The sequence below is a fragment of the Musa acuminata genome, chromosome BXJ2-8 (assembly GCF_036884655.1).
Source record: "Musa acuminata AAA Group cultivar baxijiao chromosome BXJ2-8, Cavendish_Baxijiao_AAA, whole genome shotgun sequence".
Classification (NCBI taxonomy): Eukaryota; Viridiplantae; Streptophyta; class Magnoliopsida; order Zingiberales; family Musaceae; genus Musa; species Musa acuminata.
Genome location: NC_088345.1, coordinates 4,115,176 through 4,137,222, shown reverse-complemented (window position 1 = coordinate 4,137,222; position 22,047 = coordinate 4,115,176). Strand labels below are relative to the sequence as shown.

At 42.4% G+C, this 22,047-nt stretch overlaps 1 protein-coding gene across 2 annotated transcripts; it reads right to left on the bottom strand.

Moving 5' to 3' along the window:
• Nucleotides 1-15: 15 nt before the first annotated feature.
• Nucleotides 16-20,454, bottom strand: LOC135618778 (DUF21 domain-containing protein At4g14240-like). 2 transcript variants are annotated; one of them, XR_010489147.1, is made up of 16 exons: nt 19,828-20,454; nt 9,685-9,761; nt 8,997-9,080; nt 8,785-8,898; nt 7,462-7,548; nt 7,242-7,313; nt 4,913-4,980; nt 4,074-4,161; nt 3,877-3,950; nt 3,435-3,804; nt 2,855-2,901; nt 2,682-2,763; nt 2,236-2,395; nt 898-1,932; nt 694-816; nt 16-69 (listed from the first exon to the last, which is right to left on the bottom strand). XR_010489147.1 is itself a non-coding variant. In XM_065119995.1 (13 exons), the coding sequence occupies exons 1-13, from the start codon at nt 20,114-20,116 to the stop codon at nt 2,273-2,275; spliced, it is 1,575 nt and encodes a 524-aa protein (XP_064976067.1). In that variant the 5' UTR covers nt 20,117-20,453; the 3' UTR covers nt 2,102-2,272. The 2 variants fall into 2 exon arrangements, 1 of the variants encoding a protein (XP_064976067.1); XM_065119995.1 differs by lacking the exons at nt 16-69; nt 694-816; nt 898-1,932 and having other exon boundaries at nt 2,102-2,395; nt 19,828-20,453.
• Between the last annotated feature and the right edge of the window lie 1,593 nt (nt 20,455-22,047).

The following is a 22,047-nucleotide window of genomic DNA, read 5'->3' as shown; positions in this document are numbered from 1 at the left end:
GAGATAGAAGAACACCTGAAGAATCATTGAGTCGGACCTGAGCTGAGGTGTTGATTCCACTGCAAATACCTGTAAAACAGAAGCTAATGTTTAATTTTATGATCATTAAAGCATAATACAAAGTGAAGTGCAAATCAATTAACTTGAAACAAAGTTGTCAGTCATCGTAACTGATGACATAGAACCAAAGCTAAAGATACGATCCATAACAACAACAATAAGTGATTATGAACAAAACCAACGCCTAACCCATGAGACTTTTTCATGTATGTTTTGCTTACAATTGACACATAAACACAAGAGAGGGAGAGAGAATTATTTGGGGTCAAAACATTGGGCATATCACCTCAACAAGAATTCCAACCCACAAGAACTGGATTCAAGAAATCCTAATTCAGATGAAGAGGGGTAGACAAGAACTGGATGATCTTGATCATTCCACAGCTAAAAGGTTCTGTCCTTTCCCCAATTCAGCCTCGAAACTAGACGTCGTCCGGATTCAAGAAACCTATGACAAAGATTCCCCGTCCTCTGGCATACAATTCATCCAGGAGGATTCAGAAGCACGGTGGCGGCTGTCGCTGGATGCGATCGGCATGATGATCGGAGGAAAATTTCTCCTCCGTAAAATTTAATGACTAATTGATGACAAAGATCTAAAGGAAAAAAGAAAAGAGGGGTAGAGAGGTTGACCTGCTGCGCCGGATGAAGCGCCGTGGCCAATACAACGACAAGAAGTAGGTATAAGGGGCGAGGGGACGCCATTAGCTTGCCCATCTCTTCTTCTTCCCCTCGTCTTCCGACAAGGAGGGAGAGCTGCGGACGAGGATAAGATTAAGACAAGGTACACCTATATATAGTCATAATCATGGGCGAATTCCCCAAAAATACATTTACCTTTAAAAGAATTTCAACAAAACACCCCTAAATATTCCAAACAGCCCCCTATCATATGAAAAGACTATTTTACTTAATTCTTTCGACGGAGACATCATCGCTCGCAGCCCCCCTCTGCCATGGAGGACCACTCCCTTTTGCCAAGCAAGACTGCCCCCTCCCCCCCTCCACTTGAAACCCTTGTGTGAGGGATGCAATGGAGGGGGAGGCCCCATGTGTGGCGGAGGGGGGCAACTACGCATCGCGCGAGGGCTGACCGCCGCCCTCTATCGTGCGGGGGGTCGCCCTCTTCACTGTAGCCCTCGCACGAGGGCTAGCCGCCTCCCTTCATCGTGCACGGGGTCGCCTCCTACCGACTTCGGGCGAGCACCGTCAATCGCAAGCTGTTGGGATCTGACGATGGCGACGATGGAGGCGGTGGCCGATTGGCTGGGCTGGGCAGGGCAGGGCAGGGCAAAGTGGGCAGTCGATGAAAAGATAAAATTATTATTTAAAAAAAGGTTTTTATGAAAAAATTTAAAAAGTAAAATATTTTTTCGTAAATTCACCCTATAGTAATTATCATTATTATTAGATTTTATAGAAAAGGAGGATATAAAAATAATAAATAATAAGAATAAAAAGCGCGACAGCAACGGCTGGACCAATAGAGGAGGAGAGTCCCGTCCAATGGGAGATTGCCACGAAAGACAGCAAAGGAAACCAACAAACGAACTCGCTGTCGTGTTCCGTGGGGCTCCGATGCCTGCGTGCGGTGCTGACACGTCACACGCTTGCTGTTTACGCCCATCCGGACGTCAAACACCCTTTTTCTGGGCCGCCAAAACGGCCTCGTGGTCGCGAGCCGGATGCTTGTCGCGGAGCCCAACCGACATAGAGTCTGTTAAGTCACCCATGTTTGCTGCTAACGGCCCAAAGAAAGAAACATCATCACCATCTTTACCGATTCACCTCGCCTGGATTGAAGATGCAACATGGCAGCATTCTCTAGGGATCCGTAACTATATGGAAATCATGGGCTTCAATCTCCAAACCCTGGCATGATATCCACTTGAATCATTTAGATCAAGGAAGATGGATTGGACAAAAAAGAACTGATATTAAAGAGGGAGGAATAACTATTGCCTCTGCTCTTGCTTTCTCGGGGATGATTTAGAAACCATGCTAAAACGAGATGGGAACAACAAAAACATCGGAACCATGCTAACGACAATGTACTGATGGATTGAATCTGGAGAATCACAAAATCTAGTAATCCTCCTGTAAGTACTGATCGAGCTTCTGTTATTACGACAAGATGATGACCCACATCGTTACAACATATGGAACAATACTCACATGCTTAAAGCAGCTGATGCAACAATCCTCCTCCTCCTCATCTCTTGTTTCCCATTAGAGGTTCCGCAAGATTCACCTGGTGCCTAGGCGTGTTTAAATCAGCATCAGTAGGCTTCCTTGAGATCCCAGTAGTTTGTTGTCCTTGCCGATTTTGAGCACCCTGAGGAAGAAAAATGAAAGGTAAACACCTATACTGGGCATTTTCCTTGTGCCCCATGAAAGAGCTGCATTGTTTGTCACTAGCATATTCTTTGAGCTATAACAATAGGATTCCATCGAAATATGATCATGAAAGCGACCATGTTTAGCATTTAGAAACTTCATAAATGCAAGTTAAACTCCGCAGACAACAATGCACGTGATGTGGTTCTAAGATGATTCTCCCACTGATAAATGAAAACCATTGATCCTGGGACTCGATCAAAAGAACTGATGCAGTGACTCACCGCTGCCTTCTGTCCAGTCGTCCTCCTCAGAGATGGAGCCCGGGCAACCGATGAAGCAGCAGCTGCAGCAGCTACTCGTATCCTGGAGAACAATACCCACCCCATTGTAAAATATCACATGATCCAGATAGACAGAAACAACAAACTACCGGCAAGACAGATTTAAAGCATACCTCTTGTGGACATCAACATACTCGTCTGTTTCATCCACTATCTCCTCCTGCATGAAGTATCATGATGCCATTATTTACAATCAACTCCTGCTTTTCTGAAGACTTAAAATGAAACATCATGGTTCTATAGACATGCTGATAACTTGATCATACATTTTGCTTGCATCGACATAGAAACTATGCAATATAACCTCCAAGTTCTCCATCACTTCAAAGTCACTTGAGTATGTACCTAAATTGTCAGGATTGGTATATAATGAACATCTAAAGCAGAATAGCGGTTGAAGGTTACAAAGACACTATAGGTCTATTTGTGATATATGAGGAGGTTCAAGGTTTAAGATTTCAGATCATTCCTGTTATTGACAACTTATCAGATAGACCTTATACCACTATACTGACCTATACCATCTGATATCAACGAGAAAATAATAAAAGAACATATAACAAGCATACAAAGTCATATGATCTGGTGCTGATCCTTGCTTGGGGCCGGTAAAATCTAGTATGATGTTCAAAACCTTGTAAGGAACTACTAAAAAAAAATAGTTAAATTTTAGCATGTAAAAGTCATGTTTACTTGAAGGAGTTCTTCAAACACATCCTCAAGGGTGATAATGCCAATGACCTCCTCATCTTGATCTTCGGTTAAATGAGCAAGTACACTTGCTGCTGCATCATTCAGTTGCAAGGTTGCTTTATCTCCATTGGCCTGTTTATTTTGCCATTTGTCGATGTCAACAAAAACACTATCTGATTTGGCTCCTTTAGATAACAGAGGAGCCATCAATTCAGATTTTCCACTAGAATTATTGTCTGCTTCTAATTTCTCCCCTTCGGCAGGGGGGGGGGGTTTACTTGTGCCTTTAGCTTTCACAACAGCTGCCATATGACTGCTTCCTTTCTGAAACTCATTTAGTATATCATATAATGGCATATCTCCGGGAACCCTGTTAAAATTTCAGATATAAGCATACTCTTCTTGTATAGGCATCAAAGCTCAACAGTACAAGGTGTAAAACCTTGGAATTCTTCTGATAGAAACAGCACTAACAGGTGTTTCTGTCTCAGCACGAACAGCAAGAAGGCTTTTCACCTGGATTCATGAAGAGAATGTCAAATGAAAAAACAGCAATTATTACAACCAGCAGTATTGTTGGAGGAATATATAAATCAAAGCACTATGAGTCTAGAGGTGGTACGGAAGACCAAAACTCACCAGCAGAAGGCCAATAATGTTTTTCGGATTCCCTGAATAAACAGGAACACGGCTGTGGCCTCTAGCGAGAATCTTGCCAATTGCTTCCCTGCATAAAAGTCCAATCAAATAGTGACATTTGTTAATTCAATTTAGGATATGAAAAGAATGAAATTATCTGAATAATTTTTTTTGTGATCTAGAAGCATTGTTCAGAATAAGTATTGACACTGTCCTTAAAGATAAGCCTTTGGGAGTTTTGAACATAGAAAAGAGATTATTAGTTTTTGCATGACAAAATATTGACTTGTTGACAGACTTAAGATGTATTGGGATTGCTAACTTAGCTTGAAACATAAATCCAACAACGGTACTACAGCAAACTAAGTTACTTAGTGGGTTGCAATTGCATGTGTAATCACAAACCAGAAAATGATTTGACCCTTATGAACATGATATCCTGTTACTTAAAAATCCATATGTATCATCAACCTAACCATTTTGTTCATAAGGGTCATGGTGTTGTGAACCGCATTTGTGGTTTACTGCAGGGTTCAATGGCCTCTCACATGTCTCTACCTTTTCGAATAGTGGTCAAATGACTTTTGACTATATGAATCTTGTTATCAAGGAGAATAAGCCGTTACGCACAATAAGCGGTCGAATAAGAAAAAAGGACTTTTCTTTATGACACAACATGGTGAGCCACCAGAACATTAATATATAAATAAGTACTAAAGGGGCTAGAATATTGAATTAGATACTACTGACATCTAGTTTAAGGTAACTTTTCAAAATCTAAATAAGAAAAAGATAGCAAGAGTTCAAACAATAGACTATTTCCATCTGGTGATCCTGACCAGTCTAATTTTGAATTGACGTCTAATGAGAATGTTGATTCAATGGGAGTCATAGCCGCCTCAGCTGTCTGCACATAAAAACATAATCTAATAATATCCAAACCATACTCTTAGATTTATTTTCTAGAAGAACAACAAATAATTATGCGCGATGCAGTTGTTTGAGAATAAGAATAAGCTGTGGCATTTCACCTAGCTAAATTAAGCAAGCAAGAAGCCAGAAAGCACACTATATCCAAAGATATCCAAAAAGAAAAATTAAACAGGTTACGAAAGCACTATAATTTAAAGAGCTGCATATTATAATTAAGTGAAAAACTGTACTCAAAATCAATTCAACAAGTCTTTGTAAAAGGACTCGTGAACACATATTTCAAATAGGATATATAAACAATCCAGAAGAAACTACTACAAGAAAGAACAAACCATCAACTGATACAGAATGCAACGCCAGATAAGTTACACTAAGTACTCGTGGCCAATGAATTTGAAGCTGCTTACAGTGCATAATTGGGTCTAACATATTGATCTATGTATTTATATAACAGTATGAGACTTGTCGTCTGAGCAAGTACCACTACCATCTTGGTGAAAATAATAAATGTGCACACACAAAAAAATAAATAAGATAAACATGCCAACATGATCACTAAAAGATCATTCAGTATACTTCATCTAGCCTATGCCCTCAAATCTAGTATAGGAGAGGGTAAATCCTAAGTATTTTCTTTTAAAAGAATTTTACTTACCCAACAGCCCAAGGATAAGAACGAAATCAGTGACCAATAAATCAGATATGACACTCCAGTGATTGATGAACCACCGAGCCTTTACATGCAAGCTATGTTCTAACCAGTATATTGACAAATAATGCTTTCAAGTTTTTTCAAAAGTGATCCAGTTTATAAGTCAAAAAGATTTACAATGAATGTTAAACAAACAAAAAAATCTTTAAAGTAGTGCACCATTGTTTAAAGTTTAAATAAGAAATAAAATCAAGGACGGCCTTTGACTATTTAATTAAACGCCTTTTGGTCTCCCATAATAATTTTTCCACACTTGAAATTATTCAATATGTAGAAGAAACATGACCTATTGCTGCCATGATGTTTAGTATTAAGAAAAAAGACAGCTCAATGCATGAGACTTCTGTCAATGTGGGGGTATGGAAAGGGATGCAAAGATACTCCATTCTTCCCTTTTAATTTCCATGCCAGGATTACCCTGAAAGAATGCACATGGCCTTTTGCATAGGAGCAGCAAAAAAGAATGTGATCCAGTTTATGCAACGTTGAAGATTTCATTGTGTTCTGATACAACATCAATACATGGGCCAAGAATCTGTGATCTCTTTATACTGTTTTTTTTTCCAAAATCCAAAAACTAATGAATATGGTGTACTGGAAATGATTTCAAGTACCAGGCCAATATACATTGATCAAGGAATAAAGACATCTGATTATATAAAAACCCTTCTGTATTCTATCTCAGGATCATGATATTCTCATGCTCAGTAGACCGCTGAAATAGTGAAAGATGGTAGTTCAACAGATGGAGTTTCTTAAATAGGGCTCATCAGTGCTAAGTCCACAAAGGTAAATCCAGCAGATCTGTTTAACCTTACCATGATTAAGATTAATATCCAAGGAGACTCGTAGATGTACCCGTTAGATCAGAAGAGTCAACTAAAAATGCTAATATGAGTAAAGACAGAGGAAGACAAAAAATTATTAGAAAGAACCAAAAAGAGATGTGATTGATCTTTAGTTTGACTAGTAATATTGCCGATGGTATAGTTCGATGGCAGTAAGGATCCACATAACGACCATAAGTAGTTGGGACCATATGGCTTGCTGATATAGTATAGCATGACTAAGATCACCTACAATGGAAAACCTAGATAGTAACATAAATGAATGTAGTCTAAAACCATTTTGTGTTATCTCTTGAAGCTACTTTAACACTGATAATACATCAATTAACTAACAAAAAAAAATATTGGATGACTTCCAACACCCATCAAACACATAATTTCCTACACAAGTATTTTCTGGATCAGGATAGTTAGCTCAAAGCAGTGAACTTGATATTCAATTGGTCATGTATTTCCCAGGACTTCGTTACTAGATTTAATTTGCTTGCGTAACTGATCGTTCAGAACTAAATTAAATAATATGTTTAATATCTCCCTGCATCTTCTCATGTAGCATTTACCAGTTAATACAGATATAAAACCAGGTGCTCATTTAAACATGTACCGGAAGGTATTCCTTTAAGGCATGTACTCCAATGTAAAAGAGAACAAACATCAGAATTTGATAACATGTACCTTTTCAGTCAAATCAAGAGCTCCACTTATTATTGTTGTCTCATCATGTGTGAGCTCCCCACCTTTACCAGCCTATATTATTAAAGAAATGCTAGTAATATTAGATAACAATGAGAACTAATGAAAACTTCGAATAGACTCCAGCACTTTTACAAGTCCAACTAATGTGCATAACTAACATAAGAAGTTAGTAGGTACTACAATATAATAGTCATTTTACCTCTTGACTATGGATGGATACAAGAGCCTTTAATTGAGCACGCCTAAAAAGTGCAGATTCACTATGTCCAAGTGCACAATCAAGAATCTGGAGTGGCACACTTTAGTTATACAGAATTAAACCAATAAACATTTGAAGCAAAATAAAATTAATAATTAATGTTTTCTTGCAAATATTATTCAAAAGAAAATATAGTAACACATATTGCAATAAGCAATTTATCAACTAGGCACAGTAGAGTAATAAATCCTGTTCTTAATTCATAATCATAATAATTGGTGAACCATACACCATGGAGTCCTAGAGTCGTTCAAATTCTAAAGATAAGTACATAAGCAATATCCATACTGAACTATAACCTATTCTAAGAGTATTAGTAATGAAGCACATAATGAGCAATGCAAAATTGATAACAGAGACAACTACAACAAAAGATAAACAACCAAAGGATGAAAAACCTGTGGTCTCTCGTGATAGACCAAGTCATACATACTAAGCTAATAACTTGCACAGGAGCTTGCTCAGCCCAAGTTTGGCAGTACGCATCCCAAGTCTCATGCAAGAGCCCAAGACCATACTTTGTCTTTCCAAGCTATAAGTACACTCACTGATAGTCTACATCCTTGTTAAGGGGCTAGATATTGCCCGAAAGCATCTACAGGATGTTGAGAAAAAACTTGTTGCAACAATGTTTTTGCATCATGATATTTTCCCCAACAACTGTCTCAGGCCAAAGATAATAATATGAGATCAACATGACTAAAGCTGATTAGTTGGAGTTACTGAGATTTTATAATCAAGGATTTAATTACCACTGGAATAACCCATGCCAATAATGTGCAGACACGGCATGGCATGGGTCCATTGCTGCTGAAACGGCCAATAAAACGGAAAAGGAGACATCGTTCAACATGATCCCGTGCCCTTTACCCAGAACATGTCAGCATGGCAAAGACTTCCTCAAAATCCCCAAACTTGAATATGTAACAACCCAAATACAACAATTATCCAATAAGTGGCATGAAGCATACTTAAAAGACTAGAATACTTCAGACGAATTTACTAGTAGGCCACTAAAGTGTAATGCATGTCTCCTTTTCCTTCTTAATTATTCATAATGTCCCTTGTTTAAATCCCTTACATCTTCATCATAGAACTGCCTGCAGAAAACCCACTTGTGAATTCAATATGGAACTAAACCCAGATTGTCTTGGCTATGCTAGTCGAGCATAACCACATTTCGGATGCCATTACATACAGACAATCTAATGGATAAATCAAATTAAAATATGATGCATTATATTGATTTTAACATATAATCACCTTGCCGATAGGATAAGCAATCGGGTAGCATATGATCATCAAGATACGTACTAGCCATACAAAATTAGCACCCACAGCTAGTCCATATCTTGTGCATATGGCTTGAGGAATAACCTGGACAAAACATAGCATATTAGCATTGTTTTCCTACATGTATAGTGTAAGATTAGCAATTTCAAGCATAAAAAATAATCAATAATCAACCAAAGTACCTCTCCAAAAGCCAGAACGAATGTTACAGACAAGACAACAGCAACAAAAGGATGGAAAATTTTATCAAGGTATAGAGGAAGAGCCTGCATCATGAAACAATTGAATCTGGGCACCATTAGCATGTGCAGTCGAAGCAAATAAAAGAAGTTACGCAAACTTGATAAGCAGGAGAACATATTGTTTGGCAATCTGAATTAGATTTAAAGCCTGTGAAAAACGGCATAATTACCTACATGATAAAGCCTCATTATATGTTGATATATCATAAATGTAGTCAACTCTTTCTGTGAGAAAGTGCATTTAAAGGTTTTCCTCGTTTTATTCCTGGCTAATAACTTTATCATTTATATACCAAATCTTGGTTCACCATTTTTAAGTAGGACTAACACAAATAGAAGTTCCCAAAAGGCCTCTGACTACCAAAATCATATAAATATTGTTCAAGGATGTATAAAAATTGATGTAGGAGTTTCCTTGGCTTCTAGTTCCTCTATCTTATTTGTTTGAACTTTTACGACTTCTTGGAACAAAATATCAGAACTTGGAGGGAAGTTGTCATGATTCTGTTATATTTTATATTGATTATGTAGGTCTATATGTTTGTATCCTATGGCATATGGTTTTAGTGCATGACCAGAAACATATACATGTATAAATTATTTAAAAATAATTTAAGAAAAGTGTTACCTCCATGGCAGCAGCATTACATAAAAGTAAAGTCACAAGAAGTCGGTGTTGCTTTTGAACAACAGGAAGAATTTGAGCTGCAATAATCAATGGATAACTGGTTTGTCAAAGAGATGCCCAAAAAAAGTAATGTGCATAAAATTTGTGAGCTAAAACATAAAAGTTTTTGCTTCAGCTAGCAATATATATAAATTCAATGAGTGTGCCATAGATTTTATTAATAAGTTTAATTGAGTATGTGGAAAGCTCATGGACACAATAGAAATTAAGTCATAGAAGTGTAAAAGTCAAGCAGTAAAACATGCTTGATGATTTAATTTCTTCGTGAATTGATCTGTTTAAGACCTTAACAGAATAAACATTATTCAAAAATATTGTAATTGGTTTGGTCTGACTATATCTTTTAAACTGAATCAAAGGAAGTACTTGAAACAGATCAAAAAGGAAAACTGGGACACTTTATGAGGGCATCTTTGATATTTGATAAAAAAGGGTTGTATTGCAATAAAAAGACCAAAAACGAAGCACTCTGCAGTATTAGCCCAAGATTTGGAAGGTTTTCTAGATAAATTACATGATACTACAACAACAACAACAAAACTGTAAGTTCCAACTATTTGGAATTAGCTACATGATCTTTTGCCACAATTGATATATGCAAAAAACCATATTTTTAGATAAATTACATAATCTACACATAGGAAGACTCATTGAGTTGAATTTTTAAAAACTTAATGATGCAATAACAAAGATTTGCATGACAAGGACATTGAAGACCTGTAAAGTTGATTCAGAGAAACATAGAAAGGCTTATGGGTCATGGGAAATGCATGCATAAATCAAAACAAGACGAGAAAGGGTCAATGGTGAATTGCAAGTTTATCCTATTAGTGAACATCTACCTTCACTCCTTTTTCATGTCAACACATGCAAATCACTATCGAGCAGCCTAAGTCTTGTTGCATGCCATAAATGTCGTTACCCTTGATAGTGTTGAAAGCAAGGTTTGCGATTTCAAATCGTACCGCCCAGTACGTGCGATACGTACCGGTCCGCCCATGAACCGGTATACGAGCCACCCGCTACTAGGTGGTCTACTCGATATAGTGGCCTAGCTACGACCTAGCTACGACGACGCTGAGGGAGAAGAATCGAAGAAGGAAGAAGGAGAGGGTGTTCGAAGAAGAGGGAGAATCGGGAGAACCTCGACTCGAACTTGTTTCCACACTCTTTCTCGATGCTGATCCGACGCCGCCCTCCCTCGACGATCTTGATCCTGATCCAGGAGGTAACAACGAGGGGAGTCGTAAAGAGGAGGATATGGAGGTGCGGGGGTCAGGGGAGGCGACGACTAGAGTAGTGATAGAGGCGATCTCCTTCATTGCCTCTTCTGTGACTCTGCGTCCTTCTTCGTCGCGTTCTTCGCCGAAGGCCGGAGACATTTGCGGCCTTCGCTGTGTTCTTTACCGAAGGCTGGAGACATATGCGGCCTTCGATGTCTTCGTTGCCTTCTTCACCGAATGCCATAAACAAGGCGATGAGGAGAAGGAGGCAACGTTGCCGAGGCTGTGTACGCCTTTTTTTAAAATAATTTTATATTATTTTTATATATTGATTTTAATTTTTTATATTATATTATATATATATATATATATATATATAGGCATATCGCTCGATATGCCCTGACGTACCACTCGGTACAACATACTGTATCGTATCGAGCAAAACTCGATACACCGGTACGATACGAAATTTCAAACTTTGGTTAAAAAAGGTGGTTTATAACTACTTCTAATAGAATCAATAAACAACCAGATCTAGGATAGTGAAAAAAATAATTCCAGAATTTTCTCTAAATTGAGTGGTTTTTCAATTATTTATTTTACCAATTAGATTAATTATCGAAATATCTATGTAAAAAAGATGTAGACTAATAAATCATACAATTGACTCTTTTGAGCTTATATTCGAAGAGAATCACCCACTGATCCAATAGTAACATGTCGGAAACTATAATTATAAGTGAAAATGCTCCATGATAGGGGAAATATTCGCTCCAATATAGGCTCAACATGTAGTGGCCCAGCCCAGGTTAAACTTGCTATAAAAAGCCCATCAAACTATAGAAATTGAGATCAGTACCATTAACTAAGATTACTCTACCTTTGTCGGTAACTGACTTGAGCATCAAAGAGATCGGGTCGGGAAGCCCACCCGACCTTGATCTTCATGCAGGTCGGCCTTAAAGTGCACATCCAAGTCCCTCTTAGCCCCCGTGGAGCATCCAAGCCATTCCTCCGACCACCTCATACCTCTTGTGCACGCAGGCTTAAACCAAGTCGGGTTGACATGGTCCAAAGCGCTCCTCTACCACAATAGCACGATTGACATGGTCTGAAATGCTCCTCTATAACGACAGCACAAACGACACGATCCAAAGCACCCCTCTACGACGATAGCACGACCAACACGATTTGAAGAACTCCTCTACAACGAAAGCGCAGCCAACATTGCTTGAAGCATCCCTCTACGACAACAGCGCAACCAATACGGTCTGAAGCACTCCTCTACCACAATAGCGCGGTCGACATGGCCCAAAGCACTCCTTTACAACGATAGCTCACCTGACACGACCTGAAGCACTCCTCTATGATGACAACGTGATCGACACAATCTGAAGTGCCCCTCTATGATGACAGCATGACCGACATGACCCGAAGCGCTCCATTACGATGACAGCACGACCGACACGGTCCGAAGCGCCCCCCTACGATAACAATGCAACCGACAAGGCCCAAAGCGCTCCTCTATGACGACAATACAGTATACACAATCCACAACACCCCTCTACAAAAAAAGCACAATCGACATGGTTGAAGCGCTCCTGTACGATGACAGCACTACCGACATGGCTAGAGGTACACTTATACAATGATAACACGACCGACATGGCTTGAGGCACTTTTCTCCAACGATAGTATGGTGGGAATGACCCAATGCACCCTTCTCGAGGTAAAGCATCTAAAAGCATCCAAAGCGCCCTTCTTAAGGTAAGCATCTCAACAACATCTAGTACACCCCTCTCGGGGTGAGCATCCAACAATCGTCCAAGGCACCACTCATGAGGCAATTACCACCTCAGCGAGTGCCCGAGACAACCTCCTCAACCAGTGCTCGAGGAAACGACCTTAGCTAGCACCCGAGACATGCCCCTCGAGTTAAGTATGAAAATGCGCTTGAGGAGTCTCCCTTGGCTAACACTCGAGGCGACCTCCTTGACCAATGTCCATTGTGACCACCTCTTCAAGTGCTTGAGACGCCCACCTTGGCCATCACTCGAGGTGACCACCTCGACCAACACGCTACGCGAGCAGGTCAGCCAATGCCTAATATGGTAGATTGGCTGACCTAGAGATAACTACCCAATGTGATAGATCAGCCGACCTAGAGAAATATACCCAATGTGGCAGATTGGCCTGGTCGCCCATGACGTGACAGATAGATTCGATCGAGAGATGTGATCGGGTAAAAACCAAATAAAGGCATCTCAGGAAAAAACCAGATCTGATCGAGAGATATCGACATCTCAAGCATAAACTTCGCTTGAGGTAGGTCCCTCGGCCCCACTATGACAAATAAAGGACTCCTTAACAGAAAACAACCTTCTCCGCCCATGACATGTCCCTTTGCCCTGCTGCGGAAATCGAGCAGCTTACCAGTCAATAGAAACCAACATCCATTTGATAGAAACTGATCTCCTCTGCTAGAGGTGGGTCCCTCAACCTTGTTGCAAGAGCGAAACAACTTCCCCGTCAATGGAAAGAGGCTTCCTTCACCCGATGTGGTGCCTCGACGGTGAGCGGAAGAGGAGTCCATCTCGACTCCTCCCACAACCCGCCTCGACATGAGGGGAAAAGGAGGGGTAGGTCAATGACAAAGGCGACTTCGTAACGTCCCAAATGTAGACAAATGGATCCTTGGGTGATCCCACAACAAACTCGTTGCCCGACGTAGGTCCCTTGACGATGAGCGGAAGAGAAGCCTGCCTCGACTCCTCCCGCAGTCTGCCTTGACACGAGCAAAAGAGGGGTAGGTCGGCGATGGAGACAACTTCGTAGCATCCCCGCTGCAGATCTACATGTGTCCTTAGGCGATACCATAGGTCACCCATCGCCCCCGACATCGATCCCTCGGCGATGAGCAAAAGCGGAGCCTGCCTCGGCTCCTCCCACAGCCTACCTCAACACGAGCAGAAGAGGGGCAAGTCGGCGATGAAGACGACTTCGTAACATCCCTATTGTAGACAAGTGGGTCATTGGGCGATCCCACGGCAAACCCGTTGCCCGATATGGGTCCCTCAACGACGAGTTGAAGAGGAGCATGCTTTAGCTCCTCCTATAATCCACCTCAACACACGTATAAGAGGAAGGGCAAGTCGACAATGGAGATGACTCTCTAGCATCCTTGCTACAGATCTACCCGGGTCCTTGGGTGGTTCCACAGTGGACCCATCACTCGACGTGGGTCCCTTGGCAACGAGTGAAAGAGGAGCCAGCCTTGACTCCTCCCGTAGCTCGCCTTGACACAAGCGGAAGAGGGGCAGGTCGACAACAGAGACTTCGCAGAATCCCCATCGTAGACAAGTGGGTCCTTGGGCTGTCCCACAGCGGACTCGTCACCCAACATGGGTTCCTTGGTGACGAGCGAAAGAGGGGCCTGCCTTGGCTCCTCCCACAATCCGCCTTGACACGAGCGAAAGAGGGGTAAGTCGGCAATGGAGATGACTCCACAGCATCCCCACTGTAGATCTACACGAGTCCTTGGGCGATCCCACAACGGACCCATCACTTGACGTGGGTCCCTCGTCGACGAGTAAAGAAGGAAAAGAGCTAGTCGACGATTACCGACTTCCATTCGCTTGACACGGGCATCTCATCTCCTTCCGCCATAGCGACAATACGAATGGATCAATTGAACCCTCCCCTCGAAGGCAATAGTTTGGTGGAGACAGCTCCCACCGCCCAAAGCGGGTGGATTGACCATGGTCTCCACGTGCATCCAAATTGGGGTCGTCCAACGAAGGAGAAGGAAGAGGAAAAGGAGCCTGCTCCTTGCACCAAATCGACTCCACCCAATGTCGAAGGTCTTCATCTAGGCATCACACTCCTCTACAACGAGCAAAGCGACATCATTCTCCTCAAGTTACTCCGCACGCAAGTTTCTACAACACGACATGAGTCCCTCGACCCCACATGTAAATCTACTCGATGCGTGCATCTCAATCAAGCGATCTGCCCGATCAGATTAACCCAACAAAGCGATCCGTCAATGCAAATTTGCGACGAGCGAGGCGACACCATTCTCCTCAAGAGCATCCGCGATCGCAAGTTTCTACATGGGTCCCTAGGTGGTCCCACATCAGACCCATCACCCGACATAGGTCCCTTAACGATGAGCAAAGGAGCCCACCTTGGCTCTTCCCATAGCCTATCTCAACAACTAGCAAAACAGGAGCCCGCCTCTGCTCCTCTCACAGCCCACCTAGATGACAAGCTAGCAAAAGAGGGGCAGGTCGACGACGTGGAACTTCGTAACATCCCCGTTGTAGATGTACATGGGTTCGTAGGTGTGGGTCCCACAACAGACCCATGCTTGACATGGGTTCTAAACAACCCCACAACTTGGGGCTTCCCATCTTCTCAGGACCTTGCTCGATGTGAGCCTTCCCCATTTTGTCATGGACTTAACTAATTTTTTCTAAGTTATGTGACACCTTGCATGTCCATCCACAAAGGGTTAGCCTCCCCGAAACTTCTTACAGCCCCTTAAAGACTTGCAAAAAAGAAGACGAGTTAAAGGAAGCATTTAACTCATGATCCGACAAGCAGACATTTTAGCAAACACTTGATAAGTAATGCAAATTACAAACATAGACTTCGCAAGCCCTAAACGAACGTACGATAAAGGGTCCAAGGTAGTCCGTTGTAGCCAAAAGTCCTCATAAGTGCCCACATGACACTATTGATTTACAAGGTAATGAATCAACCCTAGACACTACCATAAAAGCCCATCCAGCCATGTGCCACCTAGGTCACTCGGTGTTGTGCTAGTTGACACTCCGCACCACTCTGCGGAGCCAACACAAAATGGCTGCCAGGATGGCCTGTTTTTGGGTATTTTGCCTCTACGCGACGATTGCACACAACTTGCATTTATAAGACTGAAACAACAACAAAAGCTAACCAAAATGAGGCTACCAAGCTTACTGCAAGCCCTACACATGTTGTGCAAAGCATGAACAAAATCAAAAGACACAAACGTACACAAGAATACATCAAACTCCATGTTTACAGCTTTGTCTGTGACAATCTAAGCACTTCAACGGCAACGATAAGTCGAGCTGCAATGTGTGGGCACTTCTTGCCCACAGTTGCGATGGCCTAAACCACGCTGAACGGGTCCTTCATGTCGTGTCCATGCCACTCCCACTGTCGCCACCTACGTACTTGAGACCAGAAGCCGCGGTAAACTTAAAAACCGCATCGATGAGGACCTACAGGGCAACTACTCTAGTCTAAACCAAAGGCAGCTATGTGAGTAGGCATTGCATTGCTCCATACCACCAGAGAGGCCATGAGTCAAAAGACCCACAAGACAGTCAGTGCTTCAAGAGATGAGTAGCTATTGTTGTTGTAGATCAAACACCCGATGTAGGAGCCTCGACTCGTTAACAAGTTGGCCAAAACTCTCTCTCCTACAACGAAGTAGGTGCTTTGGCAACCCTTTGCTAGATCGACCAAGGTCCAACCTCCATTGTCCAAGCGGACGAACCGACCGAGTTACTCCGCCCGACGACCGAGCCTTCCACCCTCTACTGTCCGAAATGGATGGACCGACCGAGCTATCCACTTTCCACGTATCGAAGAGGATGGACCGGTCAATCAGCCGAGGTACTCCACCGTCCAATGTAAGCTATTCAACAGTGTTGCAATGATTCAGGTAGTTTTGCCTCCTCTATAATCCGACACACCCACCGTCGGCTAACTCTCAGAGATTACCTAATGCACCGATAACAACGTGTTAAGCCAACACATGGATGCACTTCTAGATCCCTCCGAGAGAGTTACTGAACTACACCTTTAGGGTTTGGGGGACAAATGATAGAGGCAATATTCGCTCCAACATGGACTCGACACAAGGTGGCCCAGCCCAGGTTAAACCTGCTATAAAAAGCCCATTAGACCACAAAAATTGAGGTCGGTGACCTATTCATTAATATTACACCACCCTTGTCGGTGATTGACTTGAGTGTCGGAGGGACCGAGTCAAAAAGCTCATCCAACATCGATTTTTGTGTAGGTCGACCTCAGAGCACACATCTGAGTCCCTCTCAGCCATCGAGAAGCATCCAAGTCATTCCTTCAACCACCTCAGACCTTTTATGCACGCAGGCCCGAACCGAGTCGGGATGACAAAGACGTCATCGATATTTTTCTCCGTCATTGAGGAATAAACTTCTTTATATACTCTTTTGTGAGAAAAGCATCATGCAAGAACATATCCATTTAGGGCAAGGAAAAAATCCAAGAACATCGAATAGATCATAAGCATTTTCCACTACTAAGACCACATTTGTTTGGTGTTACCTTGGGTCGCTCCCCCACTTGATCTCGTAATGCATCCACCAACGCATTACCTCGTACGAGATCATGCGATAACTCCTCGCCGCTCGCTCGGTCCGTTAAGCTTTATGGAGTTGTTGTCATGAGGTACCCCTCTTCAACATATGTGAGTCGTTGCACATGATTCTCCCTCTAGAGAACCAGGACTTATCCCTCCTAGATATTTGTCCCATTGGAGCAACTTTTCTCTTTGTACCCTTCCCTCTGGAAGTTTCGGAGACCATCCCTTTGAACTACTCTACTTTGCTAAATAAATTGTGTATTGTTTGCCACCGCGAACCCAGTTACTAGATTGTGACTCTTCGCCAATACGACTCACGCTATGCCCCTCAAGGCCTACCAATGTGCTGAATTTACTACGCACTTCAGCCTTCTACGGATGTATCCTTCCCATGCCGAAGAGAAATTTTCAATGCCCAATAACGTCGAGTTTTGATGGCCTTGGGATGGCCATGGACAATCCATCATCCGCATCCAAGCCCTTGCATGATATTGAATTCTTCAAGTTAGCAATTTCCCTTACCTCTGTAAGCTTTACACAACCATCCCTCCTTATACGATCTCATTCTTTATCAAGCGGCCTGCTTGCCTTGAGCACCGTCAAGTTTGGTTGTCAACGTTGAACCATAGCTCGAACTTAGTCATCCTAACCTTTGTGTGCTACGCGTTCTTCCTACCTTGCTAGTCCTCGTGGTGCCTCTCGCGCGAAGGATTGACCATTCCTTTGAATGTCAATCTCTGATGCTCGCTCCTCTGAGCAACTCCTTTCCTTACATCTCTACGCTTGTTTCCCTCAAACAATCGCGCGTGCTGGCTGCCCTCAAATGCATCCCCGCTAAGTTTCCTATGTTTGCATACCAAGTGTTTCTAAGTGTGCTTGTCCCGCTTTAACACCATCTGTCATAGACTTAATTGGTTTTGCCTAAGTCGTGCGGCACCCTTGCGTGTCCATCCGCAAAGGGTCAACCTCCCTAAAACCTCTTATGGTCTTTTAAAAATCGACAAAAGATAAGACGAGTTAAAGGAAGCATTTAACTCAAGATCCCACAAGAAGACATTTCAACAAATACTTGATATGTAATGTAAATTACAAACATAGACTTCATAAGCTCTGAATAATCGTGCGATAAAGAGTATAAGGTGGTCCCCACGATCAAAAGTCGCTATAAGTGCCCACATGACACTGCTACAGGACTTCTTGCCCAGGACTGCGATGGCCTAAGCCGCGCCGAACAAGTCCTTCATGGCCATGTCCATATCACTCCCGCTGCCACCACCTGTATACTTGAGACTAAATGCTGTAGTAAACTTGAAAACTACATCAATGAGGACCTACAGGGCAACTATTCTACTCTAAGCCAGAGGCAACTACATGAGTAGGCATTGCATTGCTCCATACCACCAACAAGGCCACGAGTCAAAAGACCCACAAGGGAGGCAATGATTCAAGAGATGAGCAATTGTTGTTGTTGTAGATCAAACACCCGATGTAGGAGCCTCGGCTTGCTAGCAAGTTGAACAAAACTCTCTCTCCTGCAACGAAGTGGGTGCTTTAGCAACCCTTTGCTAGATCGACCAAGATCCAACCTCCATCGTCCAAAGCAAACGAACCGACCAAGCTAATCTGCCCAATGAACGAGCCATCCACTTTCCACGTATCGAAGAGGATGGATCAACCGATCAACCGAGGTACTCCACTATCCAATGTAAACTCCTCAACAGTGCTGCAACGGTTCGGGCGATGTTGTCTCCATCGTCCGACGCACCCACCTCCCAGTTGTCTCCTTTAGAGATTATTAGATGCACCGATGACAACATGTTGAGCCAACACATGGATGCACTTCTGGATCCCTCAGAGAGAGTTACCAAAGTATAATTTTGGGAGACAAATGATAGAAAAAATATTCGGGCTCAACATGTGACGTCCTAGCCCGGCCTGCTATAAAAAGCCCTTCAGATCACAAAAATTAAGGTCAGTGACTATTCATTATGATTGCTCTGACTTGAGAGTCGGAGGGATCAAGTTGGAAAGCCCACTCAACCTCGATTTTTGTGCTGGTCGGCATAGAGAGCACAGCCGAGTCCCTCTTAGACCCGAGGAGAGTCCAAGTCATTCCTTCGATCACCTCAGACATCTTGTGCACGCGGGCCCGAAACGAGTCGGGATGACGAAGACGTCCCCGATATTTTTCCCCGCCACTGAGGAATGAAGTTCTTTAAACACTCTTTGAGAAAAGTGTCGTGCAAGAACGTATCCATTTAGGGCAAGGAAAAATTCCAAGAACACCGAATAGATCATAAGCATTTTCCGCTACTAAGACCACGTTCATGGAAGAGAAGAAGCGAGCAAAAACAAGAGACGATCTTTATCAGAATTCAAAACACTGATAGAAATAGGCGCAATCGAGCACGAAATCAGTACAAGAAATGCAAGAAACGAGGGAAGCAACAACGGACGGACCTGCCTGCTTCTTCTCGGTGGGGGTCCCGCTGCGCTGGAGAATCTCGAGATCGACCAGACCAAGCGACATAAGCCCTAGCGTGAGCCCGGACATGATCCCCGCGAACAGCACCAGCAAGCACGAGATTCCCGCGTAGACGTACCACCACACCGTCCCAAAAGGAACGTCCTCCGCCTCCTGCAGCACCGCCACCGTTTCCCCCTTACCCCCACCACCAACCCCCGCCGCTGTCGCTGCCATCATCATCATCATCCCCCTCGCCACCGCCATCGCGTTCACCGCATGCATATTCCCCGATTCAAGCCCCCCCAACCTATCACCAACCAACTAAGATACACGAGAGATGTTATACCTCAGGATTCACCACCTCCTCTCCTATGCATCCCGGTATTTCATCTCATCGATGCTCGTCCTTCGGCTAAGCCTGCAAGAATAGAGCCAAGCGAGGGAGTCCCGAGAGAGAGAGAGAGAGAAGACCTTGACACGGAGGAGAAGAGATCTTTTATGGCGAAGCAGACAAAGAGGTCAAAGGACGTCGGTTTTGGGTGAGCCCACAAATGCCCTATTTCTGGGAAGAAACCCCACAAAAGGCATGGGAAAGTGCGAGTGGTGGGATGCGCCCGGCTATGCTGATCCCTCTGCCACATCCGGTCATGCACCGAGGGTGTTCGAGCGTTGGTCGCCGCTCGATCAACTATTGGTCCGACGTCCTTCTGAACTCGAGTCATTGTGGGATTCCGAGGGGGTAACAGTAATTTCAAACCGGGTCGAACCAAATCGATCCGGCCTGATCAAACCGGCTTTGACCGAAACATTGTGGTCAACGAGAAGTGTTCCTAAACAATATTTAATGCAGATTAAATTAGGTCGAACCGTAAGAAAAGATTGGTGAAATTTTTCGAACAAATTTAATGATACAAATAGATTTATTTATTTTCAAGTGACTGATTAGCTATTCAAGAACTTAAAGGCTAAACAACTCTAAAAAGAAATAGCATGTCATTCTTATATCATGATTGCTTGTCGTGTGTGATCTTCCATTGACATTAATATTTTTCTTGAAGACATTGGCTATGTCAATCATGTCGAGCAAGTCGTAGATGTGACATGATGTTGTTGTGGCTGGAAAGGGGACTTCGATTCAGAAAAATACACCCATTGGATTGAATAATCTCAGCGTGGATAATGTGGATAGCTACGGCATGTGCATGCGGATGATGGTATTCTATACATAATTTTTACCATTTCAAATGTGATCTTCGAACCAATGCGATAGAATTGATCCAATTTATTCCGTTTTTGAAATCTTATCGTATTTATGAAGCTAGTTTATAATATGAATCACAAGATGGAGACATAAGAAAACTCTACTCACGGAATCTTCATATGGAATATATAAATTATTTGATCTTCATGAACAGTAACATGCACGTTATGGCATGATAAGATCGTGAATAAGTTAATAATTTTTTTAGCTGAATTAAAAAAATTAAAATATTTTTTTAATCTCCTTGAGACTATAAAATATTTGTATTAAGAAATGATAAGATCCAAGTTAATTAAAAATATTAGATAAATTTCAAAAGCATGTTTTTCAAAAAAATATTTTTTTTTGTGTTTTGTTTTGAAGTGTATGTTGAATCTTGGATTTTGATGATGAAATCAATTAGTAAATTATTTGATCAAATCTATATGTTGAGAAAAGTATACATGATTAACTACGATAGCGATCAAGGCATAAAGCAAAACGAAGTATCGGAGTTAAGATTGAGATTTCATTAAGAGTTCAAAAGTTCATCGGAAGTCCGGAGGTTCGTCGAAAATGTTGCCCTAATTGATCGAGAAGAAGCTTGTCGGAACTCGCCAAGAAGATTGTCGAGAGATCGTTGGAAGTCCGCCGGACACTCACCGAAAGAAACCTAGACTTACCGGGCTTATTTTGTTTAGTGTATACCTTAAAAATCATAGTTAGCATATAATTATGATTAGGTTTGGAAGATAATCCTATTAACCCTGTTAAGGCCAACTCGACCTGTACTTGGACTAGTTTGGGCTAGATCAAAGGCCCAACCAGGTTGTTGGACCTTGTCTAGCGGTATCACCACTAGTTTGGGGCGATGGAACTACCTAGGGAATGGTCTCCCAAGTTGTCTGGGCAATGGTACTGCCCTGTCAAGCGATGGTGCCATCAAAGCTTAGTATCCGAGACTCTGTCAAGT

Coding starts and splice junctions, on each gene's coding strand:
- LOC135618778 (XM_065119995.1), bottom strand. CDS start 20,116: ATGCATGCGGTGAACGCGATGGCGGTGGCGAGGGGGATGATGATGATG. Junction 3,805..3,876: donor TCTATCAGAAGAATTCCAAG/GTTTTACACCTT, acceptor AAATTTTAACAG/GGTTCCCGGAGATATGCCAT. Junction 2,396..2,681: donor CGACTGGACAGAAGGCAGCG/GTGAGTCACTGC, acceptor TTTCTTCCTCAG/GGTGCTCAAAATCGGCAAGG.